Source organism: Epinephelus fuscoguttatus, linkage group LG2 (assembly GCF_011397635.1).
Source record: "Epinephelus fuscoguttatus linkage group LG2, E.fuscoguttatus.final_Chr_v1".
In the NCBI taxonomy this organism is placed as follows: Eukaryota; Metazoa; Chordata; class Actinopteri; order Perciformes; family Serranidae; genus Epinephelus; species Epinephelus fuscoguttatus.
In genome coordinates this window covers 39,572,402-39,590,935 of record NC_064753.1, presented here as the reverse complement: position 1 = coordinate 39,590,935, position 18,534 = coordinate 39,572,402, and the positions used below count along the sequence as shown (strand labels likewise).

Here is an 18,534-nt window from a genome sequence, read left to right as displayed (position 1 = left end):
AACATGTTCGTCAGACCTAAAGGATACACACAATGAGTTCTGATGAGAAAAACTTTATATGAATGTAACTTTTGTTCACGTGTCATCCACAGGGCACCTTTGGGCAGACCTGCACAATACGACAGCCAGCTACTCCAGTGAAACGTGCAGCTGTAGTTTAACACATGCAGACAGCACGCAGACAAAGTCAAGATGTTCCATTACTATTTAGCTGAACATAAGTTGGCGAGCCATGTGATCTGTAAGACTCACTAACTTTGCATCAGCTGGGTATAGACTGTTGCAGGATGTGATGATTCCAGCTCCTCGGTAATGCTTCTGCTAACATAAATGCATTGTATGAGGTTCCCAGACCAAGGCCAGACACTTGTAATCTAACAGAGGGAACAAAAGTCCATTATATCAGTGGTTAGCAGAGGAACATCTCTCAAAATGTACAACAGCAGGAGACTGTGTCTAGTCCTGACAGCTGAGATGAAAATATGACAGTCAAGTGGGCAACAGATCACTAAAAAATGGGTGGAATAAGAGTGACAAAACAATTACCTCTGTCCTGGTGGTGGGCAGAGAAAGCTCTTATGACATGGAGAGAGAAGGTTAAGCATAGTGCTTATATAACATGAATAACTGGATGATGTCAAAGGTGGTGGTGGTGGACGCTGTGATTTCTTGGCACATGCATGTACTGAAACTTTGCTGCTGACTGGGTGCATCCCTGCATCTGTTTCAATTTGAGTATTCCAAGCAAGCCTATGCAGAAATTTACCACTCATTTCATGGGTGTTTTAACATGACTGTGACACAAACATGAAAGTGATTCTGCTTGGATAGTCTCTACGTTCTTTAGATCTGAACCGAGAGGAAACGTTTTATTTGATAAATAAATCTATATAATCAGATTAAACAGAATACTGCACTGATTTTATCCATGTGGTAAACTCTACAGATTCTAAATGTGACTGCATCCTCTGAGGTGAAACAAAGACTGTGAAGGTTCTCAGGAAGGCACCTGAAAAGAGAACCTCACTGATCTGGTACATCAAAATCTGTTTACAGGTCTCTGGGGAGTAGTGCTGCGTACGTGAACAAAAGATTTCTAAACCCTTTTGTGAAATCTGATAAATTGCAGCGTTGGTTGAAAAGTCTGAAAAGACAAAAAACTGTGGGTGTGAAGTTAGAAAGATCTGAGACCTCTGCAGTCCACTCCTCATCTCTGTAGGATGCTAGAAACTCCAGGCTACATTGGCCGCTACAACCTTAACACAACCACTGAACTGTGGAAGGTCTTCACAAGGAAGAAGAATGTGTGGCCAAGTCTGCAACACTCGTGGGTCAGCACGCGCAGGTCCATGCCCCTGCCTGCCTGCCGCCCAGCACATAATGCACCCGGTAAGGAGCTCAGAGGGAGCTCAAGGGTAGAGCTGCTGCTCCTTCGCGTCGAAATGGGTCAGTTGAGGTGGTTCAGGCATCTGATCAGGCCTCACAATAGAGGTGTTCTGGGGAAAACTAAAGGCCCTGGAGCAGACCCAGAACATGCTGGAGGGACTGTATATCTTCTCTGACCTGGGAGCACCTCGGCATCCCCCAGGAGGAGCAGGAAAGCGTTGCTGACCAGAGGGGCGTTTGGAATGCTTTGCTCAGCCTGCTGCCCCCGCGACCCAGCTTCAGATAAGCAGTTGAGCAAAAAAAGATGATATCCCCAGTTCTGTTGCATCAATTTTCAACTTATTTACTGAACTGTCCATCGTGAATTTGACAATGTTATAGAGGTGCAATTCTAAATTGGTGGAGTACTCTTGTTGATGGTGCAGCTCTCTGGATGAGTTTACTGTATGTGACAGGGGCGCCTGTTTAATATACCGAGTGCTCGATGCACTGCACTGCTCACCTCGTGCCACGTTCAGAGAGGCAACCTAAGGTGTTTCCTTAATTTCAAAAGATTTATGCATTCAGACTTATGCTGATCTCTAGTGTGTAGTCAAAGAGCAGACAGGACGAGGGGATGGCATGCAACAAAGCCCCCCCAGCCAGTTAGGCTTTCTCACAGTAAACATTTTTTTTTTTTAAAGATATTTTTTGGGCATTTTTAAGCCTTTAATTGATAGCAACAGCCTTGTACATGGGGCGCCTGCTCTACCACCAAGCCACCGACGCCCCCACAGTAAACATTTTGACATTGCATAGGAGGAAAAGCACAGATGTTACTAATGACATTAAAGTTGTCTCGCACAACAAGCAGATTAGCGTGCCAGTCAGTCACACTACAGTGTGCGCAAATAAACTGCGGAGCTGGTAGACCAGTCTGTGGCTTCCTGGTCAGCTACAACAGAAATGGAGAGAAAGAACGAGGACTGTGCATCGCTGTTTCTCAGCTAATGTAGGGTATGTGAGTGGAAATGCATTTAACATGATGCATATCCAACTGCATGACTGGGACTATGACAAAGAACTAATTGAAACACTCCTCCAATTGTTCACCAGTCCTCGGCCCCCTCGTTCCACTTAGTGTACAGTCTCAGGGTGCTGGTCTTGGGATGAAACCCTACATTCATTGTGAGAAGCTTTCTAGTCTTGATATCAGTGGCCTCTTCTCCTCCTTTGGCCAGTTTATTATATCAGTGAGATATCTGATGACTGGCAGGGCGTACATGTTGATGGCTCGGATGCAGGCATGACGAGCGTACATGGAACGCCATAACCAGGTGGCTGGCGTAGTGTACAGGAACATGTGCACTGAGTATCGACTGGAAGTCCCAAGGTCACAATGAAAGACACCTCCTAAGGTGGTTGAGAATGAGCAAGCTAAGATCCAGGGACTTCCGGATCCAGACTGACAGAGCAGATGATGAACCAAGCAGACATTGTGTTGATGGATAAACAACAAAGAAGGGAGTAATGATGGATGGAGCGATCCCGAGCGACAGCAACATCAGTCAGAAGGAACAGGAAGGAAGCTTGAAAAACACCAAGGGCTGAAAGAGGAGAAAGAAAAGATGTGCGGAGTAAAGGCAACAGTGGTGCTAGTGGTAATCGGAGCACTGGGGGTTGTGACCCCCAAACTAGGAGAGGGGCTCCAGCAGATACAACATCTTAAGTCTCTGTCCAGAAGAGCGCAGTCCTAGGAACAGCTAAGATACTGTGCAGAACCCTCAAACTCCCAGGCCTGTGGTAGAGGATCCGAGCTTGAGGAAGACACACAACCACACACAGGCAAGTTTGTGTGTGTGTCCCACAATGAGCCAAGCAAACACAATACGAGCACCCTGAAAACTGAAGCATCTTAATGACATTCAGACATTGTTAACTTTATTATTGACAGCTGTGCTTTTACTACTGTGACACATCAACTCGCCCCATTGTGGTTTACAAAGTATGTATCTCTGGAACAGTGATGCCCCGCCAGGCTTCTGTTGTGGCGAACTGTCGAGGGATGAGGTTTCCCATGTTTCCAGCCCATCTCTTAAAAACAAGCACATGCCTTTTACCCCAAAGAAACACAACTACCAATAAGTGACCAACCTAGCTGTGATATTATGTTTGGAACATGTTGTTAAAGAAGAAATGATTGTTTAATTACATAAAAACAGTATTAAATGTCTTTTTTCTGTTTTATTTAAGATCTGTTCTGATTAATGACGATATGATAATAATCATATTTCATATCTGTCACATTAACAATGACATAATAAATACAGGAGGTGTTTGTGCTACATGTAAATACCTTTGAAAGTCATGGACCAGAGATGATGTGGAGCAATATCACCGCAGCACAGCCATAACTCTGTGTCAGGGATTGAAAATGCTCTGTTGTCAATTTAAAATCTGTGAATGCACCGATGAACCCGAGCATCTCCTTCAGCAGTCTAAAAATTCTTTCCTTTATGAGCACACATCTGCGTGCGATCACAGAGGCAGAGCACAACACGAATGGCTTGCTGCATTCTGAAGGAACAGTCTTTGAATATGAGCGAGCAGATTGTGGCTTATAGTCGGATTCCTGCTGTGATCTTTGAAATGCACTGAAGGGAGTGTCACTTTGTTCTTCAGCCTCAACAGTTACATGGTGAATACTTTTACAGCAAAATGGAAGTGCAACAACATTTACTGAAAAGTTTAAAGGGATGTGTGCGTGTGTAGAGTATATGTTCCACTGCTTACAAATATGATGTTTACATGAATAATTCACCACAAAATGTCAGTTTGTAATGTTTGTAAGGTTTGTCATGTCATGTTAATTTAAATTTCTGAAGAAAACTATTTTTCTTGCATGCCTCCACAGAAAGCGGCAAACATATTGACGAACTGATTGATTGGGGACCGTGCTTAACAACAGCAAAACTATATCAAAACATCTGTTTACAAAATTTAAAACAACTTAGGCAGAATAATCCATGTCTCATTTATCTAGTCATGAGCTCAGTACTTCCCAAACACGTGCATTTTCACTAGGACAAACAAACAAATGTGAGACTCTATTAGGAGCTGCGCCTTGTCAAAATAAATCAAAACCTATATGACTGGACCATGTGGGAATTTAATCTCAAAGGACAGACACAGGAAGTGGCCACGCTCAGCAGTCAGACAGGAGTCAGGTTACAAACCAGCCACAGCCGACAGATATTTTTCCCTTCTTCTGTAAATATTCAGTCTGATAAATACGGAAAAGTTGATCATTTTAGTGCAGGGCTACCCAGAGCTTTACATCTGTCCCACAGACGATAGGCCTACACACTTATAAACAGCTTCTGGAAGAAGATCAGCTCTGCACTCAGGATTTAAGGTGAGGCTATACAATGCTTGAGGTTGCTTAGCAACCTCAGACGCAACCTGCCGCCACGCTCTTGAAAACTGGCACAAAAAAGCCACAAGAGTAGCGCCCAACCTCGTGTTTTCCAGGCAGTTAAAGACGCAGCATGTGTACGGCCCCTAATTTCCAGGGCTGGTACCTGCGGTTATTCCACAGGCTAGTTAATAACATGTCGGGCAGGAAATCCAAAGTGTGGGATCATTTTGAGAAGGTGAAGGACGAACCCACGGTGATATGTAAACTCATCTTCATTGGTCGACTACAAACATGACGTATCATCTGAAACATGGAAGTAGCTACATGCCCATTAGCCACTTAGCACAATCATTAGTTCCAGGTAGTTTTACATCTGGGAAGTGAAACCTTTTTGGCTTCTTGCACTACTGAGGAACTTCCATGAGGATGAGCAGGGCCCTGCCTGTAAAGCTGTATCCAGTTCTCTTTATACATTCAGAGTATAAAGGGTGAAACACACTGTGCACTATTAGGTGTGCAGATTATTTTCAAATAACATTGTATAAGACATCACATTTATGCATGAGGCATTTCACTCGGCCAAACCATAGGCCCAAACACACAGTTTATTTGCCCAGCGTGAGTGTTAATGTCGAGCCCTGAGACCGACGCCACATGTAAAGATTTTGACCAGCTCTCAGAGTTTCAGCAGCTCAGTCAAAGTTTGCATACTCTTGCCCTGCTGTTAGTTTGAAGTTGGCTTATTTAAATAACTGATGGACCCACTGGTGGACCGGTGAAATTTCTTTCGAGCATGAGGCCAGGATTTACACATTTCACTTTTAAGGGGAAAAATCTGTGCTTTCAACAAATATTCAGACTGTGTACATCTGGCTGGAGTAAAACACTTAGGTTCCAAGTCTGGATAGTGAATAACTTCAGACACACCTATGTTTTGTGGAAAATCCATTTAGGGTGTGTAGCTGTCTAAATGACCTTTAAGTTCTCAGATGAAGATGATCCATTGACACAATTCTGATATTATGACACACACTTAACTCTGAACACTGCTGCAGCTGACACATCTGTGTTTACCCTGAAATGCATTTGCAATTTCCTATGGAGATTTTAAAATTACTCACCAGTCCATCACAGGTACTGATGGCTGCACGTCCTCTACCAAGGGCCTCATCCCACACTTCACCTAAGAAATAGCACCTGGAGGATCCAGGAGGATGGATCTGGGCCCCATCCAGGCCACCGTATCTCCTCTCAGTCACAAAGCCTGGAGCCAGCAGGTATGGGTTGAGGGTGAGGTTAAAGTGCAAACTGTGGCCTCCGTGCCACAACTGGTAGAAGACTCGATCCAAGTCTGCTGGTCCCTCTGAGGCTTCCCGGCGCTGTACACGCCGAGCATGGTGAGACAGGAAGTTGGACAGGAAGTGACCTCTGGCATCCACTCTCGTGGGGTGAACCACTTCATACTGAGGCAGATCCCGCAGAACTCTCTCTGTCGAAGTCATGGTGGGAAGATGTAAGAGAAGATGGGTTAATAAATCATGGGATAGAGGAGGGTTATTAAATAATTAAAGCAGCTGTAAAGTTATAAACAAATCCATATGGGTGTCTCATCTGTCATTTTAATGTCTGAAATCAGCTGCAGTGTATACAGTGCCTAACAGGGGAACACTGAATTCTTGTCAGCTATCCTTCTGCTACCCTCCTTTTACTTTCTACTTTCATGTGCAACAGGTTCGATCATGTTGGTGAAATTCATTCCTTAATAAAAAATAATACACCTTAATTTTCTGTGATTTGAAGTTGCTGAATCAGCGGCATTAAAGGGAGTGTGAGAATGATCTTCCTTTTGTGAGTAAGTGGAGAGAAAAAGTGCCTTAGGAAGAGCGATTACAGGCGGGCTCATTGTGGTTGACTGATGGGATCAATAATACTGATGACTGAAGTGCACATGTCCCACAGTTTATCGTTCAGTCGAGTTTAAGTTTTGCTCAAGGGCACAGATCTTTTTAATTTAGTTTATTACACTCAAAAATCAATGTTTATGTTTAGTATGCACTTTCAGTACACACATGCGCAAGATAAGGCTTACCGGCGACGGAGAAGTCTGGCTCCAATAATGTCCTCTTCTTGCCGTCATGACTGCCCAAAAGTACCTGGACAGCTGAGCCGTGGCAGCACACAGGTATGTGACGTGTCAGAGGAGAAACGAGCCGTTCACATTACTTTTTGTGGCAGGTAACGGTCCACAAACCTCACCGCACTTTAGGGACTGTTCATTACTTACGAAGGGACTGTCAGGGGAGGAGGGTGGCTGGTTGATTCTTATTTATTTATTTTATTTTGATCCCCCCCATGTTCATCACTGATTGATGCTGTTTTTGAAGTATGAATAAATCAATAAGTAAATTATTCCATTGAAATATCATTGATGTATTATAGAAAAGTGATTTATCTTTTTATAAATAACAAAAGGCACATCTGCCTCATTTTCGCTGTGGTATCGTGATACTACTCAGAACCGTGATACTTTCACTGGTATCGTACCGTGGGTCCTAGTTTTGGTACCCTGACAACACTAATCTGGAGGGGGTTCATCTGCAAAAACTAATGAAAAACTAAACAGTATTTGGCCAAGCGTTTAATTTCATTCGGCTTCAGCTTTGGCCACAACTTTTCATTTCGGTGCATCCCTACTACTCGGCCTACCAACAGCAACCAAAAAGCTTCCACTATCAAAATCTTGTCCTGTTGCCTTTTGATTCTGTATAGATATGCTGACATAAGTTTATAGATTTTACAGCAGAAACAACAAGATTTGAGTCTTTCAATCACAAATATTTTTCTTCACATGAAGATGTATTTAAAATGCATAATTTATTAAAATAATATTTGATAGTTAATTTTCCACGGGAATTTTCAGAGACTTTTGGCAGGGGGGAGTCATAGGCAATATATAATTATATATAATTATATATAATTATTATAATATATATAATATCATAGGCAACTGGACTTGCTTGCGTTTCTTGAAGATGTTTCGCCTCTCATCCAAAACAAGTCAGTCCATGCTCAAGAAGCTTCTTGGATGAGAGGCGAAACGTCTTCAAGAAACACAAGCAAGTCCAGTTGCCTGCGATATAAGCACTTACGATAACATTAGAGGCGGCTCCATAATGCAGGAGTTTGTTCCACATAAAGTGAGCAACTTAAAAAAAATGTGGAAATGGAAATTATTTGGACATAAAACATCTGATCTACAACAAACCATTACGTAATGTAAGGTATGGAAGAATATGAAAGTAGCAACAGCAGGCTGGGCGACACAACAAACCTATTTCACCAAGTACAAAGAGAGAAGTGATGAGAGAAGAGGCAAACTACTTACTTGAAAGACACTGTTGATTGCTGCAATTAGTCAATACTTATGTTTCATAACTTTATAAAATAGTCCTTTCATAACTACCCTGTAATATTGTGATTGTATTTCATCAATCCCTAATTAGCATACAAAGAAGAAAACATCAATAAATGTGGCCAATCTGCACAAACAATAATAACATAACAACTGATGACACAACAACAACTGCTGTTTCATAATAATGTCTCATCTGTTCTCTGCGGCTCACAGTCAAAATAACACCCTTGGAGCATCATAATTTCCAAACACACTGCCTTTGCATGAAGATAATTTATCAAGGTACAAAGACCTGCTCCTGAACTCTCATAATGCCATCATTATCTTAATGTCATCCAGGAGAAACCAGCAGAATGTAAACAATGACTTCACACAGCTCCGAGGTGAAACAAGGTCTCCCTCTCCATTCAGCCTCGCTCAGGATTATCTGCACAAATATTTGGATGAATACATCAGTGTGCAGTGAGATCTGAGGTGGATGTGTTTGGCAACCAGCTGCTCGGAATGTCTTTCTGAATGAAGAGCAAGAAAAACACGTGCTTTAAAGTTTTGCCCTTCTGTAAGGTCACTTAAAGGATTTTCACTTTGTTCCTTAAAAGTCTAGGTATTTCAGCAACAGCGCAAAACTTCAGATGGAATTTCATCCACAGCAGAAGATACAGCAAAAACTAATGGATGGCAATAAATCAGCCGTCATGATTTTGTATCACTTTAAAGAGACAATTCACACTCCATTTTCACACCATCCATTTTCATGCGCTTATCTGGGGCCAGGTCGCAGGGGCAACAGGCCAGATGACCCTCTCCCCTGCAACACTTTCCAGCTCCTCTGGGGGGACCCCAAGGTGCTCCCAGGTCAGATGAGATATGTAATCAGTTCCCCAGTGGGACGTGCCTGAACCACCTCCAGCAAGAGGCACCCTGGAGGGATCCTGATCAGATGCCTGAACGACCTCAACTAACCCCTTTCTACGCGAAGGAGCAGCCGCTCTACTTTGAGCTCCCTCTGGATGTCCAAGCTCCTCACCCTATCTCTAAGGCTGAGCCCAGCCACCCCACGGAGGAAACTCATTTCAGCAGCTTGTATCCATGACCTCATTCTTTTGGTCACTACCCAGAGCTCATGGCCAAAGGTGAGGGTTGGTACGTAGTTGGACCGGTAAATTGAAAGCTTCACCTTCTGGCTCAGCTCCCTCTTCGCCATGACGGTCCAGCACAGCACCCGCATCACTGCAGAAGCCACACCAAACTGCCGATCTATCTCACACTCCATTCTACCCTCACTCCTGAACAAGACCCAGAGATACTTGAACTCCCTTGCTTGAGGCAGTAACTCCCTCCCAACCAGGAGGGGGCAATCCACCAGTTTCCGACAGAACCATGGCCTCAGATATGGAGGTGCTGACTCTCAGCCTGACCACCTTACGCTGCAAACCGCCCCAGTGCATGCTGGAGGTCACGGGTTGATGGAGCCAACAGAACCAGATCATCTGTGAAAAGCAGAGAAGCAATTCTGAGGTCCCCAAACAGGATCCCTTCCTACCCTCGACTGCACATCGAGATCCTGTCCATGAAGATCACAAACAGGATCGGTGACAAGGAACCCTGGCGGATGCAAACACCCACCAAGAGTGTGCCAAGGGTTGGAGATATCAGACGTTGAGATGTCTGCCTGCTCTCCAATATAATGGAACTAGATTGCACTTGGCTGGTGGTGCTCAAAGCACCAAAAAAATGTATAAATAAATAAGAAATTTAAAATAAAACAAAACTCAATAGCAATGTCTGTTTTCGAGAAATCATGACCTGTTTAGTCAAAATAATCCAAAGATCTTGCAATTTCATGTCGAGAGCAAAGACCACACCTCGAACACATCCCATTTCCACCCCAAAGTATTTAAGCACACCTGATGCATTCTCTCTCTCTCCAATGCATTTCTCACATCCCATCTGCCCAACCCCTTCTCGCCTCTTACATCTTTTTCTCTACTCCTTCTATCCTAGAACAAGTTCACTAAGAGACAACTCCCCCACTCAGTCTCACTCCTGGGATCCCTCCTGTGTTCCTGCCTTCGAAAACATCCATCATCGCTCTCGCCTGCTACCCAGAAACCCAGCCTTCATCCCTCAATCCCTCACTCTTCATCCCTTGATCCTCATCCTGTCATCCCTGACCTTTCATCCATTCACCCCTCAACCCTTCCACCCTTATCCCATCATAACTCATCTCTTCATCGCTCATCCAATCGACCCTCGACCTCCATCCATTCTTCCCTCAACCCTCATCTCCTCATCCCTTCATTCCTCAACCCTCCTACCCTCATCCATTCGACCCTCTACCCTCATCCATTCCCATTCATTCTTCCCTAAACCCTTCAACCCTCATCCCTTCATCACTCAACCCTTCGACCCTCATCCCTTCAACCCCTCTATCCCTTCATTCCTCATCCAGTCGACTGTCAACCTTCATCTCGTCATCTCTCAACCCTTCAACCCTCATCCCTTCATCTTTCATTCCTTCATTCCTCATCCATTCATCCCTCACCCTTCACCTCCTCACCCCTCCGTCTTCATCCTTTCATCCCTCAACCCTTCATCTGACCCTCATTCCTCCATTCCTCACCCTCCGTCCCCTCATCCCTTCATTGTACATCCTGTCATCCCTTCATCTATATCCTCTCATTCTCCAATCACTCCATCCTCACCCCTTCAGGGTTTCTTCTGAACCCATAATCCATCTTACGCAATAAACCATTTGGAATCGTTATCTTCTTGGTCTTTGTCAGTGAATCTATATTAATAATTAATAAACAGCACGAAAGGTGAGAGGAAAAACATGTATGATTTTGGGGTGAACTGTGCCTTTAAGAAACACTATTTTGGAGTGATGAAGGAAGCTTTCTTATTCCTGACTAAATCATTTTATATGTACAGTATCTATTAACGTCTGTATTTCCAAACAGCTCTAACTGTGCAGTTTAATTGCACATGACTCGTCTAGTGATGACTTAACTCATGACATTGTAAACTGTGGTTCTTATTATGATCCTTGTTTGCTCACAACTTTTCTTCTACGTCAAAGCTAAAAACATTCATTTTTCACTGCCTACTCCACCCTGTAGTGACTGCACCCCTATTTTTAAACTCACTTTGAACAATCTTTTTTATCTTTACACCTCTTGTCCGCACTTGTACTATTTTAGCGGTGAGTCTTTTTTTAATTTTGATTTCGGGGTCAACTGTCCCTTTAAATTTTGCACAATTCAACCTACAGCTAGGCGTAATATTTCTGATTTTTTTTTTTATTTCATTGCAGAAATCCTGGCTGACATCAGTCATTAAGCATGGCTGTTTTTGATTTTGTGTGTTTTGATGAGGATCTGGATTCAAATGGAGAAAATATTTACTAAACAATAGAGCTTTGCAGCCTTGGTGGAGGCATGCTGTCTGGTTGCATGCGTGCAGATCTTTTACTGGAAGGCATTTCATAACCCATTAAGGGTTTTCCCTCATCTCTAAGAATTCAATGTAGCATCTCAATTAATTAAATACACACACGGTTTAATTTTAATTCATTACAGCTTTTCATCAAGCAGCTGTGCCCTTCACTGCAGACGCCTGTGCCCCAGTGCTTCTACATTTAAAACAACTTTGGGATTCCTGTGCCAACATTTATCACCTGCAGCCTCTAATGTTGGGGAGGTGCCATGTGTCAGTGGCACATCCAACAGTGCTTAGTTTTTCTCCCAAGGGCCACAGTTGATTTATGCAGGTTGAGGCAGAGTGCACCCAGGCACGCTGCTCTGCTTGTACCTGTACCCTCAGGAGAGCCGTGACTTTTGACATCCATACAGCGAGCTAAAGGGAAGCGTGAGAGGAGTGCAGGGAGTGGAGGTGGAGGTGGAGGAGTGTTTCCTTCAAGACAAGGCAGGATTAAATCTCTGATGTGATGATATCCACTGGGCCTGACAGCTAGTACACTCTGCAGTGCAGAATGGAAACCAGCTCCATTGTGAGAGTGATGATGCATCCTGTAGATACCCACAGAGAAATTCTGTTTCCTGACCTTCGGCTGGTGAGGTCAGAGGTCAGAGTCAGCTGCACTGGGAGTCTGTGTTTTGGCTCAAGGGCAGGGCAGATGCTTTCCTACATGGGGCTTAAACCTTGGATGATTCACTGGAAAGAAGGTCTCTGCAGCAACCAGACTAAGCTGCAAAAACTTGGGTTTAATTGCCATGGTCAGCCCAGAACTTTGTAAACACTAGTCACAGCTGGCCTCCCCTCCACACTGAGCTCTGCCGCTGCCGCTGCCGCTGCTGGCCTGATTCTGGGCTCAATTAGATGCGCTCTGGAACAAATGCGCACAACAAAAGCGGGCACAATACCAGGAGACGTGGAGATACCACGAATGCAAACTTTGAGGTGTGTGTTTTGTGGCTCACTAACCTGACTCATGTGATAATCCCAATGCTTTGCAGTTTTCCAGGAGCGCCAGAAGAGCGACGAGGAGGTGAATGAAAGAGACTCTTTGTCCAGAAGCGTGAAGCCCGCAGTCCAAACGGGTCATGTTGTCAGGACGGTAGCAGCCTGTACTTGAGAAACATTTAACGCCTCTGTGACACCGCGTCGACTGTCAATTCAAATGATTTCCATGTGGGCTGGATGCACTTTTCGCTTTGTTGCGACCGTGCACTTTAAAAAGTGACAGTCCCTGCAAACTTCTCCAATTCAGGCCTGGACATCGCCTGCACCCACGGGCTGTTCCTGCTGCATTCTCACTCTTTGTGGACTTGTTTAGGTGTCGGTGTTGACGTCTGCTTGCGAGTAGCTGTCCCCTCTGTCCTCCATCAGTCTCCGACCGACAGCCAGTGACAGCTTAAAAGTTTTCTCTGCAAACTTTCGCAGAGCAGAGCCACCCCCACAGATGGGTGGACTTAAGACAATGGGCTATCTTTCAGCAGGGCTGGAGGCTTAAAGGGGAATGCTACTCCAAGAAATCGGATATGGCGCTTCAATCCAATTGGCGGCTGCTCCCAAAACTGGGGTCATTTGGGTTTTCAGAGGGTCACATGAGGACCGGTTTCGATATTGGTGCGTTCACTCAGAGTCAGAGAGATGATGAGATATCAGGAGCCTCAGTGTGCAAAAAAAAAACCCTCTGTACAGTGGTGAAGGAACCTGTGGTTGAAAACTTTATTGGGAAAGAACTTTGGAAACTCCCGAACCTACATGTGCGATGTTTTTAACTTGAGTGGAAAAAGAGGCTGTATTGAAAAACATGCTCTCTGAACTCAACATCATTGATTTGCTTTGTCAGTCTCCATCTGTTTGAGCTTAGCGCTCCCTCTAGCGGGCAGATGAAGGCATGATGGAGCACTGATGATGCTCCTGCACATCAGCGCTGATATTATTAGGGGAGAGCGGGGCTGGTCGTCACACTTTATACTGTCCTTTTTCATATTTTATTTGTAGATTTTTAGATTTAAAACAAAGCTCTTATAGGCACCGACTACAGAATAGATGTCTGTACATACGCATATAGTGTCAGTACGCAAATGTCGTTTGTCCAACCCATTATGAGCAAGTATGTGTACATGCAAACACTTTAGGTCACTCTTGATAAATAGGACATGGATGGTTGCCATGTTTTGTCAAAGATTACAGAGCTGAGGGAAACACTGCGTCCAACTCTCTCCATGTGGAACAAGTTGGTCTTACAAGAAGACACATCCCCAGTTTCCCAAAGACTTAAAATATTCCTATTTGCCTCAACCATGCCATATAGTATTGTCTTTTGCTGCAAGTGGGATAGAGCTAATAGATGTGGGGTTCCACCCAGGTTGTATACTTCTGAAAATCACTTTATACTTTTTAACTTTCATTTGAACCCTGTAAACACCATGTCCTTAATGGATTCCCTTTCGATGTGAAGCCTAAAATGTCAGGCAGGTATGGAGTGGTGTTTCTCTCCTAAAACTTATTCTGTTCAAGAGATATGGACTGACAATTAGCCAAAGTGACATCTATCCTCATCATGGGGTTGGTTGTCACTATAGTATTTTAATGGGGAAAAAATAAACAGCAGTAAGCAATCTTAAAAATGAATTTAAAGTCAAATTTCATTGGTATTTTTTTTAAGTGAAATGCAACAAGCCAACCAAGCTCATGCACAGAGAGAACATAAGTAGGAAAAATCATTCCCAAAAGTGCATTTTTCATCTTTATATGAGGCCAAAACAAAGAGCAATACATGTGGCAACCAGCTCTGAGGAGAATGTGACAAGCATCCCCAATCTAATGTAACAATCACATGTTGTAACATAGCTAAGAAAAAACTATCTAAACTATAGCTCTCCCTTCATAACTCTTGATGGTAATATTTATTGAAGAATATTCAGGAATTTAGGAAAGTCTGGGTGCACAGCCGACAGAGATGACCACCCTGCTGGGATGTACAACTACATCTGGGTGACGCCTTAATCAGTAGCTCCAAGTCGCCATTCAAATTTAAGTTAATGTCAGCGACAGAGAGCATCCATGCTGTTTTCACGAACATGCCCTCAGCATGGCAGGTGACCATCAGAGGGTTTTCTTGAAGACTGCCTCATCAAAAGGCATGACACACTCACTGGATACTCCCACTAATGTAATAGAAGAACTTAGTCATCCTCCTCTAGAGCGACAAAGCAACCATTGCAAGGTGCAACTGAGACCAAATCTCTCCGCGTTGACTTGATGGTGTAAACACAGCTTGGTGACAACTGGGAGCCGCTGATGAAATGCATCACCCAGATGTGGGTTCAGTGTAGTTGTACATCCTGACGGTGTGGTCACCTGTGTTTGCTGTGCACCCTGCCTGGAGAGACAGCATGGAATGTGCGTCCTTGAATTGGCTGCAGATGGAGAAACCAATATTTCCTGTCCATCACTGTCACCAGATCAGACCTCCATAAAAATAAGAGTGAAATGGAAGCTCCTGCATGTGCTCATCTGTGCTAACTGACACACCACTGAGTTGATCAAGTCCTTGAAACAGACTTTCCTAAATTCCTAAATATTCTTCATAGTTTGTGAAATCATGTACCCAGTTCAAACAATTTGAGGTAAGGATGAGGCTGGTCCACATGCTCCTTTGTTCTCCAGAGGAAAACATCTGCCACCTGTGAGCTGTGGCTACATATAGACCCTGGGCTCCGCCCCCTCAGGAAGAGGGAGGCAGGTAGGAGTGGCTGGGGATTTTCCAAGAAGGTAGATGCAGACAGGTAGAGGGCTGCTTGAGGATTTTCCACATTGTTTTATTATGAACCTAATGTATTCAGACCTAGAAGATAAACACAGAGGAGCTCAATATTTAAAGTCTGGAATGAAAAACACAAGCCGTCTCACCTCAGTGTCAAGTGTCCACGGGCGTAGCAGCAAATTCTGGGCACTGTGCATAAGCAGTCTCTGTGGGTCCTGTTTCCTTTCCTTTCTTTTTGTCTTTTCTTTTTTGGGACCATGATTTCCCTTTTATGGGGACAGACATGACAGTGTATGCTGGTGCTTTAGCAGCACTCACTCAGCTCTGTTGCTGTGTTTAGAGATGAATCCAAGTGCAGGGGTGGTGCCTTTAAGGGGTGAGAGGGGCCTCAAAGAGCTCCTGCATTTTCTATGCAAAGTTCAGTCTTTAAATCAAGTTATTTAGCCAGTTTTAATTTTATTTAGTTATGACACTGTTTCATTCATTTATCCTGTTAGGGGGGGCTGGAGCCTATCCCAGCTGACATCGGGTGAGAGGCAGGGTACACCCTGGACAGGTCACCAGACTATCACAGGGCTGACACATAGAGACAAACAACCATTCACACTCACATTCACACCTACGGACAATTTAGAGTTATCAGTTAACCTGCATGTCTTTGGACTGTGGGAGGAAGCCGGAGAAAAGTCACGCTGACACAGGGAGAACATGCAAACTCCACACAGAGGGGCTCCCCCACCCTGGGTTTGAGCCAGAAACCCTTTTGCTGTGAGGCGACAATGCTAACCACTGCACCACCGTGCCCATTACTAATTACTTAGAAATAAATACAACAAAACAAAACTTTTCATTCCAGGCTTTTCAAGGGCCCCGTTCTCATTGGGGCCCTAGGAAACCAGTCCCCCCATAGGATGTCACTGCAAGTGTCTTACTAATAAAATGACCCCGCAGATGACCTTTGACCCCAGTTCTGAACATTTTGGCACCTCTCCAACGCTGCTCTGCCCTTCACAGTTATGATGCTCCTATAGGGCAAACTGACCCCTGGAGAGATCTTGGTGATGATGTGCACAACAAAACGGAGGAAGGTTCCTGTATTTTCGTTAACTTTTCATGATTAAGTTGACATTTTCCTATTTGTATAGCTCCCCGCCACCTGTCTAATGAGCTGACAGTCTGTGTGAGGCAAATATTAATTCATGGAGACTAATCAGTAAACCAGTCCTGGTGTTTGCAGTTGGAATCTGGAAGATTTACACTCGTCTCTATGCCTGTCTGCGTCTCTGTCACATCTTGTGCAGCCAATCGTGGCTCAGCAGAGGAGCGACACACCTGTATAAAAGCAGACTCAGACTCACTGAATGGGGATAAAGAGCGAGGACTCTCACATGGAGCGTCAGGGCTGTGTTTGCGTCTAGCCTGTGCGCGCAGCGGAACGCCTGGTGCCAGTCCAGTTAAAGATGGATGACTTATTCAACCACAGCGGAGGAGCTCTGAACAAAAGTTCACCTGGCGATGAGAAATTCAGTTTCGAAGACATCGACGTGAGCGCAGACGGCACCTCCATCCTGAGGATCCTCATTTCCGTGGTGTACTCTGTAGTTTGCGCGGTGGGTCTGGTGGGAAACCTGCTCGTCTTTTTCCTCACGAGGCTACGGCAAGGTCGGAAGAAGTCCACCATCAATTTTTTCATCATCAACTTGGCAGTGACGGACTTCCAGTTCGTGCTCACTCTGCCCTTCTGGGCCGTGGACACCGCGCTGGACTTCAGCTGGCCGTTTGGAGACTCCATGTGTAAAATCATCCTCTCGGTCACCGTGATGAACATGTACGCCAGCGTGTTCTTCCTCACTGCCATGAGTGTGACCCGCTACCTGTCTGTCGCCTCGGCCCTGAAGAAGAAAGCGTACAGGAGGTCCCGGTGCGTCAAGTGGGTGTGCGCGGTGCTGTGGGTGGCGGCGACAGTGGCCACAGCTCCCACAGCTATCTTCTCCACCGTGACTGTGGTGGCCGGTGAAAAACTCTGCCTCCTCAAGTTTCCAGAGGGGCACGACTGGCTCGCCCTCTATCACATCCAGAAAATATTAATAGCCTTCATCATACCCATGCTCATAGTCTGTGTTAACTACCTGATGCTGCTGCGCTTCGTGAGGCGGAGGAGCATGGACAGCAGCAACCCCAAACGGAGATCTAGAGTCACCAAATCTGTCGCTATCGTGGTTTTGTCTTTCTTCTGCTGCTGGATGCCAAATCATGCCATCACCTTCTGGGGCGTTCTGGTCAAATTTAACGCAGTTAACTGGGACAAGTCATATTACATGGTGCACACGTATGTGTTCCCTGTCACCGTGTGCTTGGCGCACGCGAACAGCTGCCTAAACCCGGTGCTTTACTGCCTGATGAGGCCAGAGATCAGGAAGATGCTCAGCGCGTTGTTTTGGAGAGTGTCCACTCCATCCTCAAAGAAGAGCTGCGCCACGCGCTCTTTTACGCACGGAGAAACCCAGGGAGTCGTGCCTCTCCAGATTATGAGCAATGGGGAGTACACGCTGCCCATCATAGACCGTAAAGGTTTACCAAGCTCCAAAATGATCCCTCGGTAACTTGAGTGTGGTGAAACATAACACCTCATGCAGCTGCTTTTTGCTCTGGTTGTCCACCTGTGACTGTCATGACTCGTGCGTAATGCTTTCGCCACTACTTCAGATTTAAACATTTTTTTTTATAATAAATAAAGATGAACGCTATCACCTGGTTGTCGTGATGACATGAACTATGTTTGAGAAGTGTAATGTGGAGTTTTTTAAATTCCTACAACTGTCACAACACTACCCATCACCTGTTAATTTCGTTGGCGAACAAAACGCTTCTCTTTCCAAGACACCGGGCAACAGAGAGACGGGGACAGGGGGCAAATGAATCTTAGACACTTTCAAGGACTCCCAGCTTCAAGTGGGATTATATTATGAAAAAGGAGCGTGCAGTGTTTTCTGCTCTGCCTGTAAATCAATTGCTTTTCCACTTGAAGTAGTAAGAGACTGACTTCAAGTGACTATTGATCAACTCCACAGAACATCTTCAATCCTGTGCCATCCT

The 18,534-nt window shown here is 44.7% G+C and overlaps 2 protein-coding genes across 2 annotated transcripts in view; one reads left to right on the top strand and one right to left on the bottom strand.

Moving 5' to 3' along the window:
- The window catches only part of LOC125882438 (A disintegrin and metalloproteinase with thrombospondin motifs 7), a 118,162-nt gene extending 105,044 nt beyond the window's left edge, over positions 1-13,118 (bottom strand). Inside the window, exons 1-2 of the mRNA XM_049566130.1 lie at positions 12,645-13,118; positions 5,905-6,272 (exon numbers count right to left, since the gene is read on the bottom strand). Coding sequence (XP_049422087.1) covers positions 5,905-6,272; positions 12,645-12,765 — 489 coding nt within the window. The 5' untranslated portion in view covers positions 12,766-13,118. The remainder of the gene's footprint in view (positions 1-5,904; positions 6,273-12,644) is intronic.
- Positions 13,119-16,219: 3,101 nt separating this feature from the next.
- LOC125882486 (relaxin-3 receptor 1-like) lies at positions 16,220-18,534 on the top strand. The gene has a single exon (XM_049566199.1). It carries the CDS (start codon positions 16,899-16,901, stop codon positions 18,039-18,041), a length of 1,143 nt encoding a protein of 380 aa, XP_049422156.1. The 5' UTR covers positions 16,220-16,898; the 3' UTR covers positions 18,042-18,534.